General features: G+C 41.0%; 1 protein-coding gene across 1 annotated transcript in view; it reads right to left on the bottom strand.

Moving 5' to 3' along the window:
• MSANTD1 (Myb/SANT DNA binding domain containing 1) overlaps positions 1-24,680 on the bottom strand; it is a 42,577-nt gene extending 17,897 nt beyond the window's left edge. The window contains exons 1-2 of the mRNA XM_027836700.1: positions 24,406-24,680; positions 5,916-6,200 (exon numbers count right to left, since the gene is read on the bottom strand). Coding sequence (XP_027692501.1) covers positions 5,916-6,200; positions 24,406-24,659 — 539 coding nt within the window. The 5' untranslated portion in view covers positions 24,660-24,680. The remainder of the gene's footprint in view (positions 1-5,915; positions 6,201-24,405) is intronic.
• Between the last annotated feature and the right edge of the window lie 210 nt (positions 24,681-24,890).

The raw sequence follows: 24,890 nt of genomic DNA, 5'->3' as shown, positions 1-24,890 counted from the left end.
AACTTTAAAAAGTCCCTTATGATTTCTCTTTCCTGTTTACCTTTTCATGCTTCTCTTGAGACTTATATTTGAAAGTCAATTTTTCTATTTAGCTCTGGCTTCTCAAGAATGCATTAAATTCCTCTATATCATTGAACGTCAATTTTTCCTCCTCATTGATTACACTCAGTTTTGCTGGGTAGGTGATTCCTGGTTTTCATCCTAGCTCCTTTGACCTCTGGAATATCATATTCCAAGCCTTCTGATCCCTTAATGTAGAAGCTGCTAAATCTTGTGGTAGCCTGATTGTATTTCCACAATACTTGAATCGTTTCTTTCTGGTTGCTTGCAATATTTTCTCCTTGACCTGGGAACTCTGGAATCTGGCCATAATATTCCTGGAAGTTTTCCTTTTGGGCTCTCTTTCAGGAGGTAATTGGTGGATTCTTTCAATTTCTCTTTTACCCTCTAGTTCTAGAATATCAGGGCAGTTTTCCTTGATAATTTCTTGAAAGATGATGTGTAGGCTCTTTTTTTGATCATTGCTTTCAGGTAGTCCAATAATTTTTAAGTTATCTCTCCTGGATCTATTTTCCAGGTCAGTTGTTTTTCCAATGAGCTATTTCACATTGTCTTCTGTTTTTTCATTCTTTTGGTTTTGTTTTATAATTTCTTGATTTCTCAGAGTCATTAGCTTCCATTTGCTCCATTTTAATTTTTAAGGAATTATTTTCCTCAGTGAGCTTTTGGACCTCCTTTTCCATTTGGCTAATTCTGCTTTTTAAGGCATTCTTCTCCTCACTGGCTTTTTGGACCTCTTTTGCCATTTGGTCTAGCCTGTTTTTTAAGGTGTTATTTTCTTCAGAATTTTTAGGGTCTCCTTTAGCAAGCTGTTGACTTGTTTTTCATGATTTTCTTCCATCACTCTCATTTCTCTTCCCAATGTTTCCTCTACTTCTCTTACTTGGTTTTCAAAATCCTCTTCATTGCTCATACTTCTGCCTTCCAGGTTCAAGTAAAACAATTCCTCTTCCACGTGACAGCTCTTCGAATACTCAAAAAACAACCGTCATGTTCACTCCCTCCTATGAAGTCTCTTCTTCAGGTAAACATCTCCAGTTCCTCCGAGTGATCCTCACACGCTCTTCTAGAGGGCAGCTGGGCTAGCACCTGCCTCATCCTGGACACTTTGAGACTGGATACTAGGTGTAGCATTATTAATGTGCCTTGAGATCACATTGCATTTCTGGCTGCCAACTCATACTACTGGCTATTATTGAACTTACAATCTCATAAAACTCTCAAGGTTTGTTTTGTTTCGTTTTCATTTTTTCACACAAACTGTTTTCTACTCCTATATTATACTTTAATTGATTTTTTAAGCAAATGTGGAACTCAAAATTTTTTCCTTAATAAAATTTTTTTGTTAATTTTAACAGCTTGAATCTATCCTTCTAGCCTTCTGAGATCTTTTCATATTCCATTTCTGTCATTTCAAGTGCTAGCTGAACAACAACCACAAAACAACTGAAAATGGATGATGAGAAATTATCAAAAATAAGCTTGGCCCTAAAGAAGAGATATGAGAAGACACCACCTGCTACTCCTGTGTAGACAAAGACAAGGACAAAGCAAGTGACACTCTGTTAAGGACCTTCTTCCAGCTTTGCCTTGATTCATTATTCACCACTCTTTAAACCTAGTCATTCAATAGCAGAATCACAGCTTCTTACAGTTGGAAGGGACCTCAGAGGCATCTGCTCTAACATGTATCTGAATAAGAATTCTCATTAAAGTATGCTGGACAGTTGATTACCAAGCCTTTTTTGAAAACCTACTATCTCCTGAGGCAGCCCATTGTACTTTTCAATAACTCTAACTCTTAAGAAGGTTTTCCCAATGTCAAGCTTAAATCTGCCACTCTGCTCATCCTTCTAGGGCCAAACAGAAACAGTAATTCTACTTTCATATGACAAGCCTTCTAATCCTTGAGGAAAACTATCCTATTCCCATTAAGTCCTTGCTTTTTCAAATTAAACATCTCCAGTTCCTTCAGCTGATGTCATGTAGCTTGATGTCAAAACTCTTCCCCATCCTAGTCACTTTCCCTTGGACACTTTACAGCCTATCAATTCCTTTCCTAAAGTGAGGTGCCCAGAATATAATACAGTACCCCAAATGTAGTCTGAATGGGACAGATAGAATTTTCCTACAACCTAGATTCAATGCTTCTTTCAATGCAGTTTCGTATCACATTAGTTTTGGGGGTTATCATAGCCCACATTTTTATTCACACCTCCCCCATCTGGTACTTGGGATGTTGATTTTCTGACTCAGAACTTTTTAAGGACTAGTATCACCTTAAATTCTATCATCAGAGAACCACTGCCTTAGATAATGTCCTCACCAGTGTCGGGTTTTATACTGATTCACATTAAATTCACTCCCAGTTTAATTTTCGGAATAATCCATGATCAGTGCAAAAGAGCCAAGAACAATCCAAGACAAGAAATATCAGACCAATGGGGCCAGGAGGGGAGGGAGTAAAGAGAGTAAGTTTCTTTGGGGCCATGGTGGGACTTTATGAGGGGAGTATAAAGGGAACAGGTGGGGTCAGAAACTGAACAGAGAAAAGGGGTATTGCAGACAAATTTCAAAAGTGGTTTCGTGATTTGCCAAGGGTCATTTCTAGTCAGGTCCAGGTCTGGTACCGCCTTTTCAAAAAGCCAAAACCTCAAAATGATAGTACAATGAGTCAGGATCCTAGGAATACCTGGACTTCAAGCAGTACTTGTCCTCAGTATCTCAGACAGCAGACCTATCTTTGTGACACTGAGGCAGTTTCCTCATTCATAAGCTTGGACTAAGCAATTTTCAAGACCCCTTTGAACTCTAAAGGCTCTGATCCTATGCTTTAGTTTGAGGTTGAGAAGTGGGAAAAGAGAGGGAAGGAATGTCAGTATCCATATCCCACTTGTCACCCACAGCCCTCCCTGCCCTCTTGTCATAGCAGGGTGGTCCAAAGTGGTTGTTGGTTCAGCTGTAGCCACAAGCACACAAGGCATACTCTCTATGGAGGCCACTGAGCAAACATCAAGCTTGAAAGAGTTCTCCACCACATACCCCCAAAGAAATTAGACAAGACGCATGTATGTCTGCAAATCTCCATGATGCCAGGCTAACGAAAGGTGTGGGAAACAGACAAAACAAAATTGATCTATACTGTCTGGAATGTCAAGTTCATTGTTTTAACAGGAACGAAGGCGGCACTCTTAGCCCTGTGTCTCACACAAGAGGAAACAGAAGGATAGGGAGCAGGCAAACATCTGATCATTTGTTCAGCAGGAGGCTGGGGAGCCTGAAGTTTCCCAAACCAGGGAAACACATTTGATATTTACAAGCTGAAATAAAAGGGGCATCTGAAATCCAGGCCCCTCCCTTTTATTAAAACCACAGTTTAGCCCCCTCTCTTCTCTCTCCCTTTTCTCCTCTTTTATTCTTTCTTTAGCCAATGTTCTAGCATTTAGAATTTGTGGCATACTGCATGGTGCTTGCTTTTGGTCTGTCTTATATTATTCTCTGATTGTACCACATGTGTCTTGTTTCCTTGTTTCTCTTCCTGTGTCCATCCTAGAACCTCCTCCTGGGCTAGGCATAGCACAAAGGAGGTCCTCAATAAAGACTTGATGACTAAGTCCTTGGGATGGATGGATGGATGGATGGATATGTGTGTGTGTGTGTGTATACATACATATGTATATATATATATACACAAACATACACATATATAATATATATAGAGAGAGATACAGAGAGAGAGAGAAGAAGGGAAGGGAAGAGAAGAGAAGAGAAGAGAAGAGAAGAGAAGAGAAGAGAAGAGAAGATGAACAGACAAATCTATCATTAGACCTGGAGAGGAATTTAAAGATCATTTAGCCTAATGCTATGATTTTATAGAAGAGGAAACTGAGGCCCACAGAGAAGTGATTTGCCCAAGGCCTGAGACTGTAAATGAGAGAGTGAGGATTCAAACCTAGATCTTATGAATCATTGATCCCGAAGAGAGATATCCCAGCAATCTTGCAGAGAGGGGCAAAGGTCAGACTCTTTCAGATCACATTGACCAATGAGGAGCTGATCTCATCTATCTGTGTCTGAACCTATGGATTTGGGTTCAGATGAGAGAGGATGTTGGTACCATCACATTAAAGCCTTTTCACAATATGGGCCCACCCTCCCTTTCTAGGATTGTCTCCTACTTCCTGTCCTGTAATCCAGCCAAAGTGGATTATGCTCTGTGAACTATGTTCTTTACTTTATCCATTCCTTTTCATATGACATTACCATTGCTTGGATTACCCTTCCTACCACCTCTGTCTGTCTATTTATTGTCTTCAAGGATCAGCCTAAATGATTCCTCTTCCACGTGAAGTTTCCTTGACCCCAAACCAGAAGTGACCTATCTCTTCTTTCTCTGTTCTTAATAACATGGTATACTTTGCACTTCAAAAGTCGTACCTCCCACTTTCTGTCTTGTATAGTTCACATAAATGCATCTTACCCCTTCTATAAGACTGAAAACTCCCAGAGTACAGGTCATGAAGAAGGAGGAGGAGGAGGAGGAGGAGGAGAAGGAGGAAGAGTAACTACATTTTGTTCTTATAGTAATACCCACAGTGCCTGGGGCTTTGCCCACAGGAAGCACTTGGTGAACATAAATAGCACACCTTGGGGATTCTCCTCTCTCTCCATTCACCAAACAAATTCTGTTCTATGTGGAAGCCAACCCAAGACACTCAGAAGGTTAAGCACATCTGAATGCCATGTGAGCTCGGATGCCTGTGTCCTTCCAGCCCCAGGTTGCAAGGTTATCCTTTCCAACATCACGGGCTCATGATAGTTTAGCCATGTCCCTGCACTTCTTACTTTCTCTTGTAACTCTGACCTGGGCAACAGATATTTCTGTGTATGAGAGCTTTTGCTACCTCTTCTGGGAACTGGGGGAGGGCAACGAGTTCCGTAGGTTGCTGCCCGAGGTGCAAAGCAGGACGAACCTTGGTCCGTCCACCCCACTTTATTTATCCTTTTCAGGGTTATATGGGCTTGATCTCGGTCCTTCTCAGTCTCATTTTTCTCTTATAGGGAGGCTGAGGCAACTGGTTTGAGACAGGGGCCTCGGCCTCAATGCCACTCTGTCTTCTCCTCAGCACCCCAGCTGCCAGTGCCAGCAATGGGGGTTGGTCACTGAGCCTTAATTCCCTCACTCGCTTGTCTTGTACCCAGACCTAAGATGGGAATTACATGGTACAAAGAGAAATTGACCAAGGATTTCCAGATAAACAGTAATAACAGCGAAATAAATACATTTATTATAGTTGACAAAGCACATTATTTTCTCATTTGATCCTCCTGCCACAACTGTGGGGTAGGCAGAATAGATATTAGCAGCCCCATTTTACAGACGGGGAAACTGGGGCTCATAAGAAGTGACTTGTCTAATAGGTGACAGCCAACCCTAAATTGCAGGGCTTTGGACCTTGACCCTGGCACTTTTCCACTGTGGATGGAAGGTGATTCCTAGGATAGTTAAGCAGGAAGATACCTTAGAGATCTAGTTCAACTCCTTCATTTTATAAGTGGGGAAACTGAGGCTCGGAGGAGTTAAATAGATTGCCCAGGGTCGCAGTCCATAGCAGAGCCGAGATCTGAACTCAGCTTTTCTGACTTCACATCTGGTGAGCTTTCTACTACACCAAACCAAGGGGCTGGTGGGGAAGAGGCAGTGGAGAGACTGGCTCCGCAACATGGGGCAGAGATGGCCGGGAGGGCCCCCCGCCCCAGCCCACCCCGGCCCCCATGCTTCCCTTCCACCTGACAGCGCCGGCCTGGCCCCATTCAGGGGGGAGGCGTGGAAAAGGAATAAATGCAAACACTACCTTAACTTAAAAGAGAGTAAGCTGGAAGAGCTCTCTGAGTGGTCATCCTCGTAGCACTCTTCCCTTCCTTCATAGGAATACTGGTTATACGGTAAGTACAGAGGGGTGGACTTAGCGGACGGCGACAGGGACGCCTCGGTCTGGGACGTGGAAGGCCCGGGCTGCTGGCTCTCCTGCAGTTTCACGTCATTGTATTCAGTGACTTTGGACAGTATTCTATCAATGGTTACATAATAAGGCCAGTCGGGCGGAACAGAGTCGCTATCAGTCATGCATTTTAATTTCCTGCAACGAAAGACACACAACAGTGAAGCGTGAGAACACATGCATGGGACACACACGAATATCTCAGGCTAGCTTTTCACACCTCTCTGCCCAGGGGGCCCGGCTGGGTCCCTGTGTCTTCCATTGAAAAAGGAAACAAAAAAATCACAGACATCTGATGCTAGCAGTACGTAGGTCAGGAAAGCCCACAGCAGCTGTACAGAATAGCAGGCACCCATCTGGAAGAAATTAGGGATAAGCCTTAAAAGGAGTCAGGTTTATGAGATCTAAAGTAGGCGGGGCTCAGGGTCCTGAGCTAGGTTAGACTTAAAAGGGCATCAGGCTCTGGGTTCTGAATTGTTAGGCTTTAAAAAAGAAAAAAAAAAAACCAAAACCCTAGGCATCAGAACTCAGAATTTCAATATCTCAAAGAGCTGTGACTGTGTAGGTGGGGGCTCTCCCTCCTCTGACACGAAGCATGCCCCCTACAACTTAATAAACGGTCTATATGAGTTACTATGGCTGAAAAATGCGGCCGACCTGGTGATAAGCCCCTGGGCCCCAGAGGATAGACATATAGTCTCATGTCATTCTAGCCTGAAAAGACCCACTAGAATTTATGCTGGCCTGCCATAACAATGAAGAGTTCAGGGTCACTTACATACCACCACCAGGCTCCTAGGAATAGGTCATGCCTCAACTCTCCACAGCATTATCTTTAAATATGGGGAGAATAGTTTACCACTTAAACAGGACAATTTCAGAATCTCTTAGAATTCTCCCCTGCCTCCTGAAATCTCTTTCATCCATTGGCAACTGTCTGAAATGCCAAAAGTAGGATTCTTTTTCTTTAAATAAAAGCTTCCAATGTCTATCAAAATGTAAAGCCCAATGAAGATAATATCCCAAGCTGCTCTATGTGAATGAAGGATATGTGAGCAGTTTAAGGTAAGGGATCGGTAAGAAGAGCCAGAAGGACACTGACCATCTCTCCTGAAGGTGGGTGGAAGGGACACCTAAGATCTGGGAAAAGGACCCAGACTGGGGAGGTTGAAGGCATGAAGACAGATGTTGCTAAGATTCTAAATTCTGAGAAGGCTGGCCTAGCTTTCCCAGTTTCTTAATTAAGGTTCTGAGGAATGAAAGGAGGGTTTGTGAAAGTTTTCTGAGTTACTTGAAATCAATGTGACCAGGAGAAGGCTTTGAACTCAGTGTACAATCTGTAAAATTTCCCAGTGTGTGGCATTATCTGACCTGGCTCCAGATTTATCCACCTATCAACTGTTCTTTTCTTCATGCCTACCATAGTCTAGTAGAAAAGAACTCTAGATTGGGAATCAGGAGACCTAAGATCAATTATTTCCCCTTCCTGGGAATTAGTTTCCATCTGTAAAATGAGAACTTTGGACTAGATGATCCCTAAAATCCTTTTCACCTTTGATGTTCTATGATTCTGACATAATCCTGGGATGGTGTAGGATGAGAGAAGAGATCATGAAACTCTGCTCCTAAGTTCTGTGGCCAAGAAATGTCTTTTAATTCTATGGCAACACTGGTTTACATACTGAAAAGCTTCCCAAATTGACCAGCATGTCTAATTTCACAAACTAGACTAGTCGTACAACCTTAGGCAAGTTAGTTTCCATTTCTGGGATTTAGTTTCTTCCTCTGTGTAATTAAAGGATTGGAGTATCTGATCTGTAAGATCCTTTCTGGGTCTAATATGATAGTATCCTATGAGAACTACATGGTATGTATGATTTGAGTGATACTTAGAAGGTTTTCCTGCCCCCAAACATCTTCCTTACCAGCTTGTTATGAATTCAATTATTAAAAATCAATTCCTTTTGATTGTGTCCCAAGCTAAAATGCACATCCCTAGCTGGTGGAAGAAGGATTAATAGCAAATCATTATCAAGCATTCATGCCTCGGTCTACATTAATTAGCTCCTCTGCAGTTCAATTCAATTCATGTTAAGTGTCCTCATGTGCAAGTCACTGTGTATAGGACCTGATCTTGAATCCTGGTTCTGCTTTAGAAAGTCTATAGGCCCCAGTTTCCTTATGTGCAAAATGAGGAAGTTGGATTAGATGAACTTCAATGCCCTTTCTGGAAGTAAATCTTAGGTTTCTAAAATTTGATATACATGCCAAATATGCCTTCATCTAAATCCCTGATAGACCAAGCTGGGCTAAGGATAGACCCCTTTGGCAACTCAGGAGAGGCTTCTTCATGTTGAAATCTATCAATCACTGCTCTTTAGGTCATTAAATCATTTGTGAATCTACAATCTGTACTATTATCATACAGGCCACGTCTACCCATCTTACCCACAAGGATACATGATGGACTTGGTTGAATACCTCATTGAAATCCATATATGGCTTCTCCTAATCTTCCAGAAGAGAAAATCAGGTTAGGGCGACATGACTTTTTCTTGATGAACTCGTGCTGATTTGTGGTAATAACCACTTGCCTTTCTATGTAGCCACAAACTATCCACTCAGTAATGAGTACTAGAATTTTGCCAGGAATCACAGTCAAGCTTTTGGCCTATAGTATTAAACAATCACCTTCCCTTTTTTTTTTTTAAATTGAGATATATGCCCATCTCCAGTCCTGCAGCGCTCCTCCCGTCCTCCGTTGTTTTTCTAAGATCAGTGGTAAGGCCTCAGCTATCACATCTGCCAGTCCTTTCAGTACTCAGTCCCTAATGGCTTGGACTCATCCAAGACAATTCAGAGTTCTGTGGGGAATAAGTCAGGGAAGGAAGAGAAATCTCAGGCAGGTTCCAGCCATGACGCCGACACACTGGGACCAAGGACAAGTCATTTCCCTTCTCAGTGCCTTTGTTTCCTCCTCTATAAGATGATGGGGACAAGCTTGATCTCTGAGTTTCCTTCCAGCTGATATTGTATGCTTCTATGGGATGAAGATACACACACACACAGACACACACACACACACACACACACACACACACACATGGGGGAGGGGGAATACTTAGAGTAAGACACATAAAGACAGAAAAAAAATAAACACAAGACAAATGCACAAGTAAAACTTTACAAGAGGACCAAAATGAGAATTATCAGTCACTCTGTCAATAAATATTAAGTGCTTTCTATGTGACAAGCTTTGGGGATATAAATATGAAAAAAGACAGTTCTTGCCCTCAAGGACCTTACAGTCTCACAGGGAAAGACAACACACAAAAGGAATTGAAAAGCTGGGGGAGGGGAGGCAGGGTGTGAGAGCCAAGGAAGGTACCCAACTCGAGGCCTGGTGGACAAGTCAGAAAAGTCTCAAAGTAGTGTAGCCAGGTGAGAAATGAAGAGGAGAAAGAACAGTGAAAGAACATAAGATAAAGAGCAAAGAGGCAAAAAGTGGCAGAAAGATATTGGAGTGGTTTGCCATTTCCTTCTCCAACTCATTTTACAGATGAAGAACTGAGGCAAATAGGGTCAAATGACTTGCCCAAGGTCACACAGCTAGTAAGTATCTGGAGTCAAGATGACCTGAGTTCAAATCTGACATTTATTTGGGCAAGTCACTTAATTCTATTTGCCTCAGTCTCCTCACCTATAAAATGAGCTGGAGAAGGAAAAGGCAAACCACTCCAGTATCTTTCCCAAGAAAACCACAAAAAGTGTCACGAAGAGTCAGACACAACCGAAAAACAACACCACCACCACCACCAGAGTTCTCAGCAGATGTCTTCAAGAGAAGGCTGGGTAATCACTGATCAGGGCACGTGTAAAAGGGATTGCTTCTCAGGGTAGGTGAGATTAAGGGGTCTCTGAGGTTTCACCAAATTCAGACTTTCTGTAATTTTAGGATAACCTGAGGTCAGTCTACCTAACAGATCCTAGCATGATAGAGAGCCTCTGTTGCATCCACTGATGCCGCTTACAGGAACTTGGCCAGGAACAACTGTTTAAACTGCTTTCCTTCAACCAATACTTTCTCTGTGCCTACTATATGCAAAGCCTTCTGCTAAGTACTGTGGAGGGATACAGAGTGAGCAATTAGGTATTTTTTAAGTCCTTGCTAAATTAGGTGAAGTTCGAACTGAGTCTTGAAAGAAACAACATATTCTAAAAGGCAAAGGGGAGTTAGGAAGGCATCCCAGGCAGTGTCAATGCATCAGAGATGGGAGGAGTCCCTTAAAGAGCTTCCTGTCTCATTGGAGACCCAAGACACACACATAGGAAAATATGATGAACAATGTAAGACAGTATGTGCTAAGTGCAGACAGCAAATGCTTTAGGAATTAGGAGGATGGATGAATCCCTGTGAGCTGAGGGACTCAGGAACAACTTCTTGGAAGACTAAGGACTCAAGCTGGACCTTGAAGGGAAAAGCTCTATGAATTCAGTGAATGTGGGAAAGCCTTCAGTGACAATTCATCCTTTACTCAAATTATAGGACTACCCCTGGAGAGAATTTAGAACATAGAGAGAAAACAGCTTAACAGAGTTAATACTAGAAACCCCATAAAAGTCATGAGTGACAGAAGGCTTTCATTAAAGCTTGTGCATTATTTACCACCAGATAATTAATCCTAAAGGATCATGTCTTATATTACATTACATTAGATAAGTAACTGTATAAATACATATTATGTTATACATGTAATAAATATGGAAGGGGCTTTAGTAGAAATTCATCCCTTATTATCTGTAACTCCGGTCATAATAGAAAGAAGACCTGTGAATATCAACAATGTAAGAAGACCTTCAATTACTAGTTATGCCTTATTGAACATCAGTTCATTTATACGGAAACAAAATTCTGTGAATGTAGTAAGTGTGGGAAATCATTTGGGGGAGCAAAAGCCATAAAAGACATTAGAGAATTCATACTTAGAATGCTGGAAAAGAGATGCTGTAAATGTAATACATATAGAAAATATTCAGTTATATCACCTCCTTTGTTGAAAGTCAGACACTGTTGATAAAGATTAAAAAAAGGAAGGGAGGAAGGAAGGAAGGCAGGAAGGAAGGAAGGAAAAACATTCCAATAAATGGGAAAGAGTGGGAAGGCCATTCCAAGGGGAATGAAGAGAAAGATACAAAGATATAAATGGTGTCCCATCAAAGTGGTTAATGGGGGTTTCATCTTAAGAGCTGACCATATTCTCAAACATTGATGCTGTGAAACAGCTCCCAGCCGAGGGTACTCAGGGTCCCTTGTAGGGTCCCTACAAGCTCATTTTCTAGGTGAGGGAAACTTCTGCCAAGAGTAGTTTAGGGTCTTGCACAAGGACCCCAGGAACTGAGAACACAGCTAAGGTCTCCTAAAATTTTTAATGCTGCTGCTATCTTATTGTAACCAGATCCCACTCTTACCAGAGTTTCTGAAAGTAGTAATAACAAAGAAGAGGACTTTCTAATGCCTCTTCCCAATGGGAATCTCTCCAGGGGCCAAATCTGTTTTTGGAGGAGCTGAATTCTTTCCTCCCCAGAAAGGTACTTGGGAGGCTTCAGGGACACTAGTTTACACTATCCTTGCCTCCAATCACACAGTCTCCTGTGAGTCAGGACCTTGGAGATCACCCAATCTTAGTCCTGAAGTATTCATCAGTGTAAATACATCATGACATCAAAAGAACTATGATTTCATCCATGTGAGCACTCCTTACACTCATTAGCAGATAGTATGTTGAGCTTCTTCAGACTATCAACTGGTAGCTAAGCTTTGGATGATAACACACTACATACTGATGACCTATACAACACTGATAATAGACTAACACCTCACTATCTCATGACCCACTCTAGCGTGGACTTCAGAATAAGGAAATATGTCTTGGTGGCCTATCCAAAAGATGCCACTCTATAGGAGAAGAATCTCATTAAAACACCTCTTCACGTAAAAGCCTCATGGCATGGATCTGCAAGCACAGGATTTTGGAGAGGCTCCTCTGTAGTAATGGAGTAACTTCTAACATTTGTTAGAAGTATTTCACCTGTTTTGAAAGCATCTCAAAAGATAGCACCTTCAAGATTCACACCATATTACTACAGAAACTTCCATGCCAGCAATAGACTACTGAAATGCACTTGGCCAATAAGATCCATTATATCACAATGAGTTAATACCAGCTCTGAGTTATAAAAACATTGTAATCCCAAAATAAAAACTCCAAGGAACATTATAGCCAAATTACAGAACTATCAGGTCAAGGAAAAAATACTGCAAGTAGCCAGAAGGAAACAATTCAAATATCAGGGAGCTATAAACAGGATTACATAGGACTTAGCAGCTGCAACAATAAAGGATAGGAGGTCATGGAACATGATACTCTGGAAGGCAAAGGAGCAAAGGCAACCAACAATCACCTACCCAGCGAAATTAGGCATAATACTTAAAGTGAAAAAAATGGTCATTCAATGAAACAGAAGGATTTCAAACTTTCAGAAGGAGAAGACCAGAATGGAATAAAAAATTTGATCTCCAATATCAAGACCCAAGAGAAGCCTAAAAAGGGAAAAAGAGGGGGCAGCTGGTGCAATGGATAGAGCCCCCGGCCCTGGAGTCAGGAGGACCTGAGTTCAAATCCGGCCTCAGACACATAACACTTACTAGCTGTGTGACCCTGGGTAAGTCACTTAACCCCACTGCCTAGCTCCCCCCCCCAAAAAAAAGGTAAAAAGAGAAAAGAAAACATAAAGGATTCAATGGAGCTGAACTATTTACATTCCTGCATTGGAAGATGATACTTGTAATTCTTAAAAATTGTATCACTAATACTATAGCTAGAAGGAATATACATTAACACAGGGTATGGGTATAAGATAATTTGAGGGAATGACATTAAAAAAATAACTAAGGGATGAGAAAGAGGAGTACGTAGGTGTAGAAGGAAGGGAGAGGCAGAATGGGGTAAATTATTTCACATGAAGAAGCACGAAAAACCTATTACAGTGGAGGGGAAGATGGAAGGGTGGGCAATGGGCATCGCTCAAACCTGACTCTCATCAGTACTGGCTCAAAGACAGAACAATATACACAATCAGTTGAATATAGAAATCTATCTTACCCGACAGGAAAGTAGGAAGGGAAGAGATTAAGTAAAGGGAGTGGGGGGACTGACAGAAGGGAGGGCAGATCAGGGGAAGCAGACAAAACCAAAACACTGTCGAGGAGGGAAAGGGTAAAAGGAGAGAGAGGACAAACAGGAGGAAAAATAGGATGGAGGGAAATACAGAGTTATAATCCTAACTGTGAAGGCGGAAGTGGATAGCAGAGTGGCTCAGAAACCAGAATCCTACAATATGTTATTTACAAGAAATGCACTTAAAGCAGAGAGACACACACAGAGTAAAGGTAAGGGGCTAGAGCAGAATCTATTCTCTGAAGTAAAAAAAAAACAAAATAAAACAAAACAAAACAAAACAAAACAAAAGGCAGGGGTACCACTCCTGATCTTAGACAAAGCAAAAGCAAAAACAGGCAAAAAAAAAAAAAGCAAAAATAATTAAAAGAGATAAGGAAGGAAACTACATCTTGCTAAAAGGTACTATAGACAGTGAAATAATATTAATACTAAACACACATGCACCAAGTGATATAGCATCCAAATTCCTTTTTTTTTTCTTTCTGGTGAGGCAGTTTGGATTAAGTGACTTGCCCAGGGTCACACAGCTAGTAAGTGTCAAGTGTCTGAGTCTTGACTTGAACTCAGGTCCTCCTGACTCCAAGGTCAGAGCTCTATCTACTGTGCCACCTAGCTGCCCTGTAGCATCCAAATTCTTAAAGGATAAGTTAAGTGAGTTACAGGTTCATGGCCAAATAAAAGATAGAGAGCATTATCAAATGTAAAATAGATAATTTTGATTATGTTAAATTAAATAGCTTCTGCACAAAGAAAACCAATGTAACCAAGATTAGAAGGAAAGCAGAAAGCCAGGAAACAATCTTTATGCCAAGTGTCTCTGATAAAGGTCTTATTCTCAAATACATAGGGAACTGATCAAAGGATATGAACAGGCAGTTTTCAGATGAAGAAATAAAGAAGTACTCTAAATCACTTTTGATTAGAGAAATGCAAATTAAAATTACTCTGAGGTACCACATCACACTTATCAGACTGGCTAATATGATAAAAAAGAGATGGGGCAGCCAAGTGGTGCAGTGGATAGCCTTGGAGTCAGGAGGACCTGAGTTCAAATCTGGCTTCAGACACATGACACTAGCTGTGTGACCCTGGGCAAGTTACTTAACCCTGACTGCCTCACCAAAAAGGCTAAAAAAAAAAAAAAAAAAAAAGAGAGAGAGAGAGAGGATAAATGTTAGAGAGGCTATAGAAAAATTAAGACACTAATGCATTGTTGGTGGAGTTGTGAATGGATCCAACCATTCTGGAAAGCAATTGGGAACTATAACCAAAGGGCAACCAAACTGTGCATACCCTTTGATCCAGCAATACCACTTCTAGGTCTATATCCCAAAGAGATTATAAAAAAGGGAAAAAGACATACATGTGCAAAAAATATTTGTAGCAACCCTTTTCATTGTGGCAAAATATTGGAAGCTGAGGGGATGCCCATCAATTGGGGAATGGCTGAACAAGCTGTGGTATATGAATGCAATAAAATATTATTGTGCAATAAGAAATGATGAATAGGCAGATTTCAGAAAAACCTGGAAAGACTTGTATGAACTGATGCAAAGTGAAACAAGCAGAACCAGGAAACATTGTACATAGTATCAACAGCACTGTGTGATGATCAACTGTGAATGACTCAGCTTTTCTCAGCAACACAATGATCCAAGACAATTACACTCACAAGGGAAAATGCTATCCATATCCAGTTAAAGAAAGGATGGATTCAGAATATACATTGAAGAATACTTTTTTCACTTATTTTATTATCTTTTGTGATTTTTTTTCTTTTGATCTGTTTCTTCATAACTGTGACTAATATGGAAATATGTTTTACATGATAGCACATATGTAACCTATATCAAATCGCCTACCATTTTAGAAAGAGAGGAGAGGAGGAAGGGAGGGAGAAAAATTTCCTATTCAAAGTCTTGTAAAAATGAATGCTAAAAATTGACTTGACATGTAATTGGGAAAAAAATAAAATACTATTAAAAATAAAAGATTTCTATCAAAAAAATTTTAGTGTAACCTAGAGACTTTTATTCTGAAATTGAGTAATAAATAATAAATGAAATTAGCTAATAGTGCCTGCACTATTTACAATGTGTGAAGACTAACAACTCAAGTGATTAATTTGTGAGACAGTATGACTTGGAGTATAAAGAATTTAATTCTGAGGGGCAGCTAGGTAGCGCAGTGGATGGAGCTCCAGCCTTGGAGTCAGGAGGACCTGAGTTCAAATCCAGCCTCAGACACATAACACTCACTAGCTGTATGACTCTGGGCAAGTCACTTAAGCCCAATTGCTTCACCAAAAAAAACCAAAACAAAACAAAAATTAATTCTACCACTTAAAGTCTGTGTAAACTTGACAAATCACTTAATCTCTCTCAGCCTCAGTGTTCTTGTGTTTAAAATAGGGATAACAATCCCTGCCGTATCTCCCTCACAAGGGTATTATAAGAACAAAATTGATGGAATAATGGACATAAAAGCACCCTGTAAGCTAATGAGCGCTGTACAAATCTGACACAATGCATTGCATGCTATAGGAATTTAATTTCTGTTGAATGAATAATAAGGAATAATAAAGTCTGATGAGAAATCAAAAGGCATCATGGTGTGGCACATAGAAAGCTGACTGTGGACTGAAGGTTGCTCCAAGACCCACCTCAGACACAAACTCTCCAAACTATACATTTCATAGCAGGTGTTAATCTGCATTGGTAGAGGGAGTTTCCACACCAGGAGTTCTCTATAGTAATGAAATCACATCAAACACACCAAACAAAAAACAAATTAGAGCAACAGCAAACTGACGCCAATATAATTACTGTCTATCTGTGAATTAGTGTCCACAAAAACCATACTGCTTTCAAACTCTTAGGACCAAATCTATAACATAGCAAAAGATTATCTCATCACACCAAGGGGAATAGCATTAAGATGGCTTGTAAGAAAAGAATGGTAGTTCAATTACCTTGATTTGATTGGTTTAATTACATAGTAGCATCAGTTAAAAACATAACCCTTAGTTAACTTTGGGGAAACTAAGTTCTGAGGAAGTCAAAAGAAACACAATCATATGATCAAACACTAACTGGAAAGAGAGCAGCCACCGTGCAGCTTTCTACAGAGGACAGCCCTGGAGGCTGGAAGCGGGAGCTCCTGTGCCCAGCTCTACCATCAACTCAGCGTGTGACAAGTCACTCCACCTCTGTATCAGCTTTCTGACCGCTACAACAAGGATAGTATTAGCTCTTCTCCACCTGCCTCAGGGGTTCAATGAGTTAATTCAGCATACTTCTTTGAGTTAAAAAGAAACAATATCCACAGGTTACTTTCCATTATTTCAAGAAAGACAGAATATAATTACAAGCACAACATCTGCAAAACAGAACAATAAGTCACCACCAATAAGTCAAGAACTTGAGAATTCTCCAGTATCCTGCCTCTGATGAGGGCACCAAGGGATAGGTTTATGGGGAGATCCAACAGTCCTCCGTTAAAGTTATTTTCATAGGTTAAAGATGCTCTCAAATAACATTCTTAATAATCTTGTGGATTGTAATTCATGAATTCATCTATACCTCTGGTGAACTTCTATTTCCAGCAGCTTTTACCAGTTCAAACTGAAGACTATTGGATCCATCCATCCCTTCCCTGTTCCCTCCATGCTACTTTGAAGTGAATTTCCTTCAGGGTAGGGACAATTCTTCCCACACACACCCTTCCCTCAGTTTCCCCATCTGAATATGAGAAAGTCGGATTAGATGCTACCTGAAGTCCCATCCAGCTCAGCTAAATGGCCTGGTAGAGAGAACAATGAGGAGAGAGGAAGGGAGGGAAGGAAGGATTTATTAAGTGCCTAATATGTGCCAGGCACTATCTTAAGTTTTATACAAACATTATGTAATCCTCACAACAACCCTATGGAGCAGGTGCTATTATTTAATTAAATAGATGAGGAGATTCAATTTAACTACTGAGGCAGACAAAGGTTAAGTGACTTGCCCAGGACGGCACATTTAGTAAGTGACTGAGGCTAAATTTGAACCCAGGTCTTCCTAACTCCAGGTGCTAAAGATTTGAGGTCAGAACCAGAATTCAGACACGTTAGTAGCCAGGTGTTTCTGGTCAATTCACTTAACCCCTCTTATTCTGATAACACATACCTCACAGAATGTAGAGTCCCAAGTGAGATAATATTTGCAAAATGCTTCACAAACCTTAAAAAGCATGATATAAATCCTATTATTAGTAACTATGATATTATGATTTCTTTAAACAGGAGACATGATGAGATAGAGGCCTGTGGCTCAGAAGAACAATATCCTGTTCATATAGCATCATTACATCACAGGGAGTGTTCTGCTGCCACTCACAACTGCCTCAGTAACCTAAAAGTATTCACTCTTTAGGAACGTGTATTCTTTTTTTTTTTTTTTTAAAAACCAACCACAATTGTCAGCATGGAGCCCACCTGTCTAACAATGTCTGGTTCTCCTCCTCTGATATTCCCCATGTTTACTGCCATATTTGTTTGATATTTCCACTTTCCTTCAGGAATGGAAACAGAATTTCTCCCCTGGGGAGTTTGAAAAAAGCTTTCAGAATAAATAATGAATAACCTCCCTCAGACACCAATCACAAGCAAGGAAAGCAGAAAGGGAGAAAGCTAGGACAGTACTTAAGTTGTATGTCTCCAATGAATTATTGAATCTGAAAAAGGAAAGCTGGTAAAATATTGAAATTTCACTTTCAGTAGCTGTCTCTCGCACTTAGCCACGATTCCTTGAAAAATCGAAGGTCAAAGATTTCAGTCGCTTTAGTTTCATAAAATTTTGGTTAGACATCAGAGCCTAAATTGCAATTGTGTGCAGCCATGAACAGCTGAAAAAATAAGTCAGACTTCAGCCTTTTTTCCACTCAAATCATGAGACGGTGGTTCAGATTTAACATTCATTAACATTAATTGACTTTAATTCCTTCAAAAATGGAACAGCTGCATCCTGTTTGAGGGACCTTTTTCTGGTTCTGTTGGGGGAAGGGAGAGAAAAATTTGCATATTCCCTTAGGGCCCATGGTTATTTGACTGATTCCTTTTGATGTTCTAAAAAAGATAAAATAAAATCACTGAGCTATTTAAGTTTGAAAACTGGCTCCTCCATAACGTTGTAATTCTCCTAGCATTTTAAGATGACATGGGGTATTATTATATGGATCTGATGGCCCAGGAAAGTTAGGTCCTCGGGCACATGCATGGCAGACAGTTTTGAAAGGTGACCTATAATTTTTCTCTGTAAATGAACTACCATCACTCAGTTGTCTAAGTTAAACACCTTAGGTATTCAGATAAAGTACATAAGCTCAGAAAAATAAAAGAGACCAGTGTAGTAAAAACAGCACTAAATTTAGAATAAGACGACTTAGGTTCAAATCCTTTTTCTGCTTCTTATTATATCTTATATGACCCGGGGTGAATGACTTTTTTCTATCTGGGCATTAGATTCTCCATTTGTAAAATGGAAAGATTGGATTAGAGATAGATTATAGGATCAAGTGAAAGAGATCTCAGAGTACTCATTTTACAGATAAAGAAACTGAGACCCAGAGAAGTTGTGACTTGCCCAAGGTCACACAAGGAATATCAGAGAGAAGATCTGAACTCAGGTCTTTTGATACTAGAATCAGTGCTCTTTCTATGAATCTGGAGACTGGTATCATTAGCAATACTTTCATGTCTTAAGCCTTGTCTTTTTTGCTTACATTGCTTCTATCCCTGAGAAAGGTCATCAGTCAAAGGAAATAGCACCTATCCTTATTCCTGAACCCAACTACTGACCTCCCTTTTCAACAATTAGGCCAGTTCCATGTATGTTTGATGACTGGCAATCCTTTCTCCCTCTATACTATCCTCAGGAATCAAGGAGGCATCTGTAATCTTTGCATTAGTAAAGGTCTAATGTCTAGGTCAAGGGAGGTGATCTGTACTCTGAGTAGGTCAGATCATGACCACAGTGGCAAGGAAGATGGCAAGATGCCCATACTGGGCAGCCTCTGGTGTCCTGGTGGGCAACTGAATGGAACATGAAGCATAGTCTGAGGTTGGCTAGAAGTGGTGAGTTGAGGTGAATTTTCACATAATCCCTCACCAATCAAGGCAGCTATCCCTAGAATGGAGTCCCAAAGTTGAGTGAATTAAATAGTTCACCTAGATTTTAATAAATTATTTGACAAAATCTCTCCTGCTATTCTTGTGAATCAGATGGAATGATATACAGAACACTTACAATTAAGAGGATATAACACTGGTTGAATGGCCAGACCCAAGGAGTAGTCATTAATGATTAGATGTCAACTTGGAAGATCATTAATGGAGTGTCACAATGATCTGTCCTTGCCTTGTGCCATTTACAATTTTATTAATGACTTGAATAAAAACAAAGATAGAATACTTATCAAATTTGCTAAGGTCAAAAAACTGAGTTACAGCTAACACATTAGATTAGTAACAAATTAATCATTAGCTAAAAAGATTGCTATAAAGTAGATCACTGGGTTAAATCTAATAAGTAAAAATGGAAATAAATATTAAGTCTCACAAGTGTGTTGAAAAACCAAATTCACAGATATGAGATGGGGAAGAAGTAAGTAGAGTGCAGTTCCTCCAAAAATGATCTTGGTATGACTGGGCTACTTACTGCTCAGTATGAATCAGCAGTATAATACGGCAGTCAAAAAACCTAACATTATCCTAGGCTTCATTAAGAGAAGCAGAACATTCAGATCTGAGAAATTGTTGTGGTTGTTGTTTGTTTTGTTTTTGAGACACTGGAGGTAAAGTGACTTGGCCAGGGTCACACAGCTATTAAGTGTCTGGGGCCCAATTTGAACTCAGGTCCTCCTGACTCCAGGACCAGCGCTCTATTCACTGTCCAACCTAGCTGTTCCAGACACAGGTTCTTAACTTGGGTTTTTTTTTTTTTTTAAGATTTTTATAACTTAATTTCAGAATAAACAATTGCTTTGTAATCCTTGTATTTTATTTTATCCATTTAAAAACTTCATTCTGAGAAGTGATCCATAGGCACCACCAGACTGCTAAAAGGGTTCATCCCAAAAAACACTACGAATCTCGGGCCAGTAAAAGTTGCAAAGAGGCAGATTTGAGGTCTATGTAAGGATAAGTCTATGTAAGGATAAGCTTCTTAACAGTAAGAGTTATCAAAGAGGAGAACAGGCTGCCTCATGGCACAGTGGATTTTCCCTCACTAGAGGGTCTTTGAGCAAGGACTGGCCAACCACTTGCTAAATATGTTGCAAAGGATGCCAGCTGAGATCTCTATTAAATCTGACATCCTGTAATTCTATGATTCTCACTCCTTCCTCTCCTTCTTTTTCTTAGGAAAGTGACTTTTCTTGAGCATCAGGACCGTTACAACGACGAAAACAGGAATAGTATGAAATCCAAAGCTAGACAAAATCCAGCACCAACAATATAGGCCTCTGTAAAGGAGGGGAGTTATATTAGATGACCTCAAAGGGCCTGTCCAGTTCTAACATTCTATGATGCTTCTGCTTGGGAATTGACAGGTATTGCACACTCCCTATATATTAGACCTGAAACCAGCTCCATCACTTCCTAGCCAAATGCTCAGGAGAAAGTCACTTAACCTGAGTCTCAGTTTCCTCATCTGTGAAAGAAGGACAATACTTGTACTGCCTACCTCATATGTTAATAACGTAAGGCACTTTGGAAATCTTAAATTGGTATAGAAATGTGAGTCGTCATCATTACCTTTCATGACAAAAGTAAGGCTGGGTTCCATGTCAAAAACTATTTGTTAGCCCACATGATATGAAGGGCTCTAGTCCTAAAGCAGATTCTTGAACTACAGGTGAGGTAAAGGGCAGAGTTCCTTCCTCTACATCATATAACTTTCCTTCCATGGCATCACAGTGAGGGGCAAAGCCAGGAACCACACAATTCAGCAGAGGTAGGCACTGAAAGCATTGTTGATTGAAGCCTTTTGAACTTAAGAGTCTTAGCATGAACTCTGGGAATCAACCTCTCAAAAGCAGGTCTCCTTCTTAAAACTATTCCCCCTTCCTCGGTGCCCTCTCCCTTCTTCCTCTGCCTAACGTTCGTCTGTCTACCAAGGTCCAGTTCATGTGCCCCCACTCCACAGCGAGCTCTCTCCTCTGGCAATCACTGTCTGTGTCATTCATTTGACTTAAAAAGACAAGGCAGAAAGAAAGAGTCCTGGATAGGGAGTCAGAAGCTCTCGTTCAAATCCCCACTCTGACACGGACCAGCTGAGTGACCCCAAACAAGTCACTTAATCTCTATGACCTCAGTTTCCTCAATAGAAAATGAGTGGGTTAGACTATCTCTAAGATCATAATATGATCACAGATTTAGAGGCAGAAGGGTCACTGAGTTCAACCTCCTTATTTTACAGATGAAGAAACTGAGGCTCAGCAAAGTGAAGTGACTTGCCTACAGTCATACAGCTAGCAAGTGCCTGAGGTGGGTGAGATTCAAACCCAGGACTTCTTCTTTCCAAGTCCAGCTATACCACATTGCCTCTATTCAGATACAAATCCCATGATGAAACTGTGCACCTTCACCTTGTCTATCTGGTAGAGTGAACCTATTAGACCATAAACTTCTGGAGGGCAGGAACTGTCTTCTCCTCTTCCATCCCGAGCTGTCCAATGAACACTTTGAAGTAGAACTACGGGACTTTAGAGATGAGAGAATCTTAGAGAGCTTTTAGTTTTTACTAAATTGAACTGAGCTGAACAAAGACGAGATTGGGGAAGTTTGAGGGGAGGCAGAGAAGGTTCTCCTAACTTAGTCTGCTTGAAAAAAATAATCAAATTAAGCCATCTTCTCTAAAATGATTATTTTAAATGTGAAAATGGAGGGGGTAGGGAGGAAGAGAGAAACAGCTTTTAAATATGAAAATCAAAAAGCAGAAAAATGACCCAGATGTAGCCGTAAGGGACCTCAGAGATGAGTACAGCTAACAAGTGGTCATCTAGTCTTGGCCCGAAGACCTCAAGTAAGGGGGAACCCATCACCTCCAAGGATGATCTAGTGCACTTTCAGGTAGCTGTATTAAAGTCTTTCCTTAAATCAACCCTAAATCTGAGACTGCAGTTTCCGCCCATTACTCCTACTTTCCCCTCTGAGGAGAAGCAAAATAATGTAATCCTCTACCATATCAGCTCTTCAAATCCTTAAAGGCACCTATCATGTTACTGTCCATTTCCTTACGTCCCCTAATCTGAGGCTCACCAGTGCCAGAGAGAGTGAAATCATCCCCTTCCTAGTACTGAACATAAGGTGATGGTGATGGCTTTCAGAGACTCAGAGACTAAATGACCTGCCTTGGCTCACACAGCTAACAAGTGTGTTAGCCTGGAAGAGCTAGGCCTGGAACCCAGATCTCCCATCTTCTACCCAATCCAGTGCTCTTTCCAATGTTCTACAAATGCTGTGGCATTAATATATACATATATATATATATATATATATATGATTAGCTGCAAGATTACATTCTTAATTCAATTCACAAAACCCTTAGCACTCACAGTGTAGATCTTACTGTAGGGGAAACCAGAGAAGATTTGGTCCTTGTCTTTGGGGCATGCAGAGCCCAGCGTGGAATGCCTTTGAGTCCTGGCTATGGGGTGGAAAGGTGAGAAAACCTTAAGAGAATCCGGGATACCCTAGGTATCACCACCCTTAACTCATGCTGCATACAGGCCTATTTCCAGAACAGGAAAGTAATACTCTCAGACCACTCCTCTGCTCCCTGTAGGACAATTCCTACCAAGTCTGTTTTGACATTGCCCTCTAAAGTATTGTGGCCGTTCAATCTGGTTCCCATGCCTGCTTTGCTACTTCATACCCATGTTATGCACGACCTTCACTTTCCTCCTCTGCAAAGTAAGAGAGTTAAAGTAGATATTCTCTAAGGTCCCTTCCAGTTTGATAAGCCTTCCCTTTGTTTGGGTCAGAAGGAGAGAAACCTGTAATAAGTGGTGACATCCCAGAGCAGAGGAAAAGATATAGTTGGAACTGAAAATCCTATTTTCCTTTTCCCTTCTCTTTCTCTCCTTTCCCCTTAGTAGTGGGAGCCGACAGTGCTGAAAATAGAAGAGTAACCATCAGTATTCCTTGATGAACATGGTTTATATTACTGTCACTATTAATAAATTAATAAATCCTGAAGCAATTTTTTCCTCTCAGAGAATAAAATAGCCAGTAGCAGGGGATGTTTTTAATGCACAAATTTTGGGCTTCCTCCTAAGTTCCAAATATTTCATACCTAGATCTTGAATCTTTGAAATCCTCCCAAATCAACTTTGCTTTCAGGCTAAGCAGTATCAGCTCATTTGTTTGTTTTCCCCCCAAAATGCTTCTGCCCTTCCCCCATTCTTTTGGGAGCAGTATTTACAATGCACAATGCTATTATTCTTTCTCTCTCCCTATCTCTGCAGAGAGACCAGTTCTTTGCCCAAGGTTGCTTTTAATCATGATCCAGCCTGTCACTCAGGAAGAAGGCATCCAATTTTCCCTAGCCCTGGCAAACCCTATTCCCTGGGCCTGCCGAGATCCAATCAAGGGCCGGGACAGAGAATTAGAACTTTTCCTCATCTCTGCCTCCCCCTCCATTCCTGCCCCCCCCTCCCCAGCCCTCTCATCCTCACCCCAGGAAAGCCAGTCTTCTTTAACTCAGAAGATCTGCCACGCTAAGGTTTTCAGTCCCACAGACGAGGCAACCTCCCAGAGTTAGTAAGAGCATTGAACTCAGAGCCAAGCGCACTAGTTAGCTGCAACTGAACAACTTGTTCTTGAGTTTTCCAATAAATGATGGGGCTGAGAGGGGAAAGCCCTGCAGTGGGATCCAAAGTGAAACGAACACGCCTTCCTCTGGGCTTGCTGCATGTGGCCAGCATGCTCGAGATTCAGCCCTCCCTGGCCTCCTTCAAGGGGCCCCTTCCCAGCCTGCCCCCTGGTCCATCTCTTGGTCCCCTCCAGGAGAGGTGAAGAAAAGGGAGGCATCCCAAAGACAGAACAAAGGGCCGCAGCTTACCTGTACTGGAATGTCATGTTGGTGATTTTGATCTTAATCTCTTCTCCGTGGCGATGCTCCCCAGTCATTTCAAAGAGTTTATTAGCCATTTTCTCATAAACTTTGGCATTCCGCTTAGTTTGTTTCAATTCATCAAAAAATTCTTCCCAGACCAGCATTAAGCCTCTCATCTCTGCATCCGTCCAGTTTCTGGCCCTCCTGTGTTTCTCAGTCTGAGGAGAAACAACATAACTAGGGATTTCTGCTGCGGCCATGGCTGATTGACCTAAAAGGGTTTTTAAAAGAGGACACTTAATAGAGGCAGAATTTTTAGCCCAGGTTTGGGTCGTGCACGATGTACAGAAGTGGGCAAAGCATTTGAATGACAACAGCCCATGTGAAACCTTTTTGCAACAGCTTGAAGCTTGAGTGCACAAAATGGGGCCTACATCTGACAGGCAGGAATTTAGTTAAAAGCTTTTAAACAGGGAAACGTCATTTTGATG

This window comes from Vombatus ursinus, unplaced genomic scaffold, assembly GCF_900497805.2.
Source record: "Vombatus ursinus unplaced genomic scaffold, bare-nosed wombat genome assembly UNPS02014818.1, whole genome shotgun sequence".
NCBI classification, from domain to species: Eukaryota; Metazoa; Chordata; class Mammalia; order Diprotodontia; family Vombatidae; genus Vombatus; species Vombatus ursinus.
Note: the sequence above shows the minus strand (reverse complement) of the source record. Positions and strands in the feature narration are given on the sequence as shown.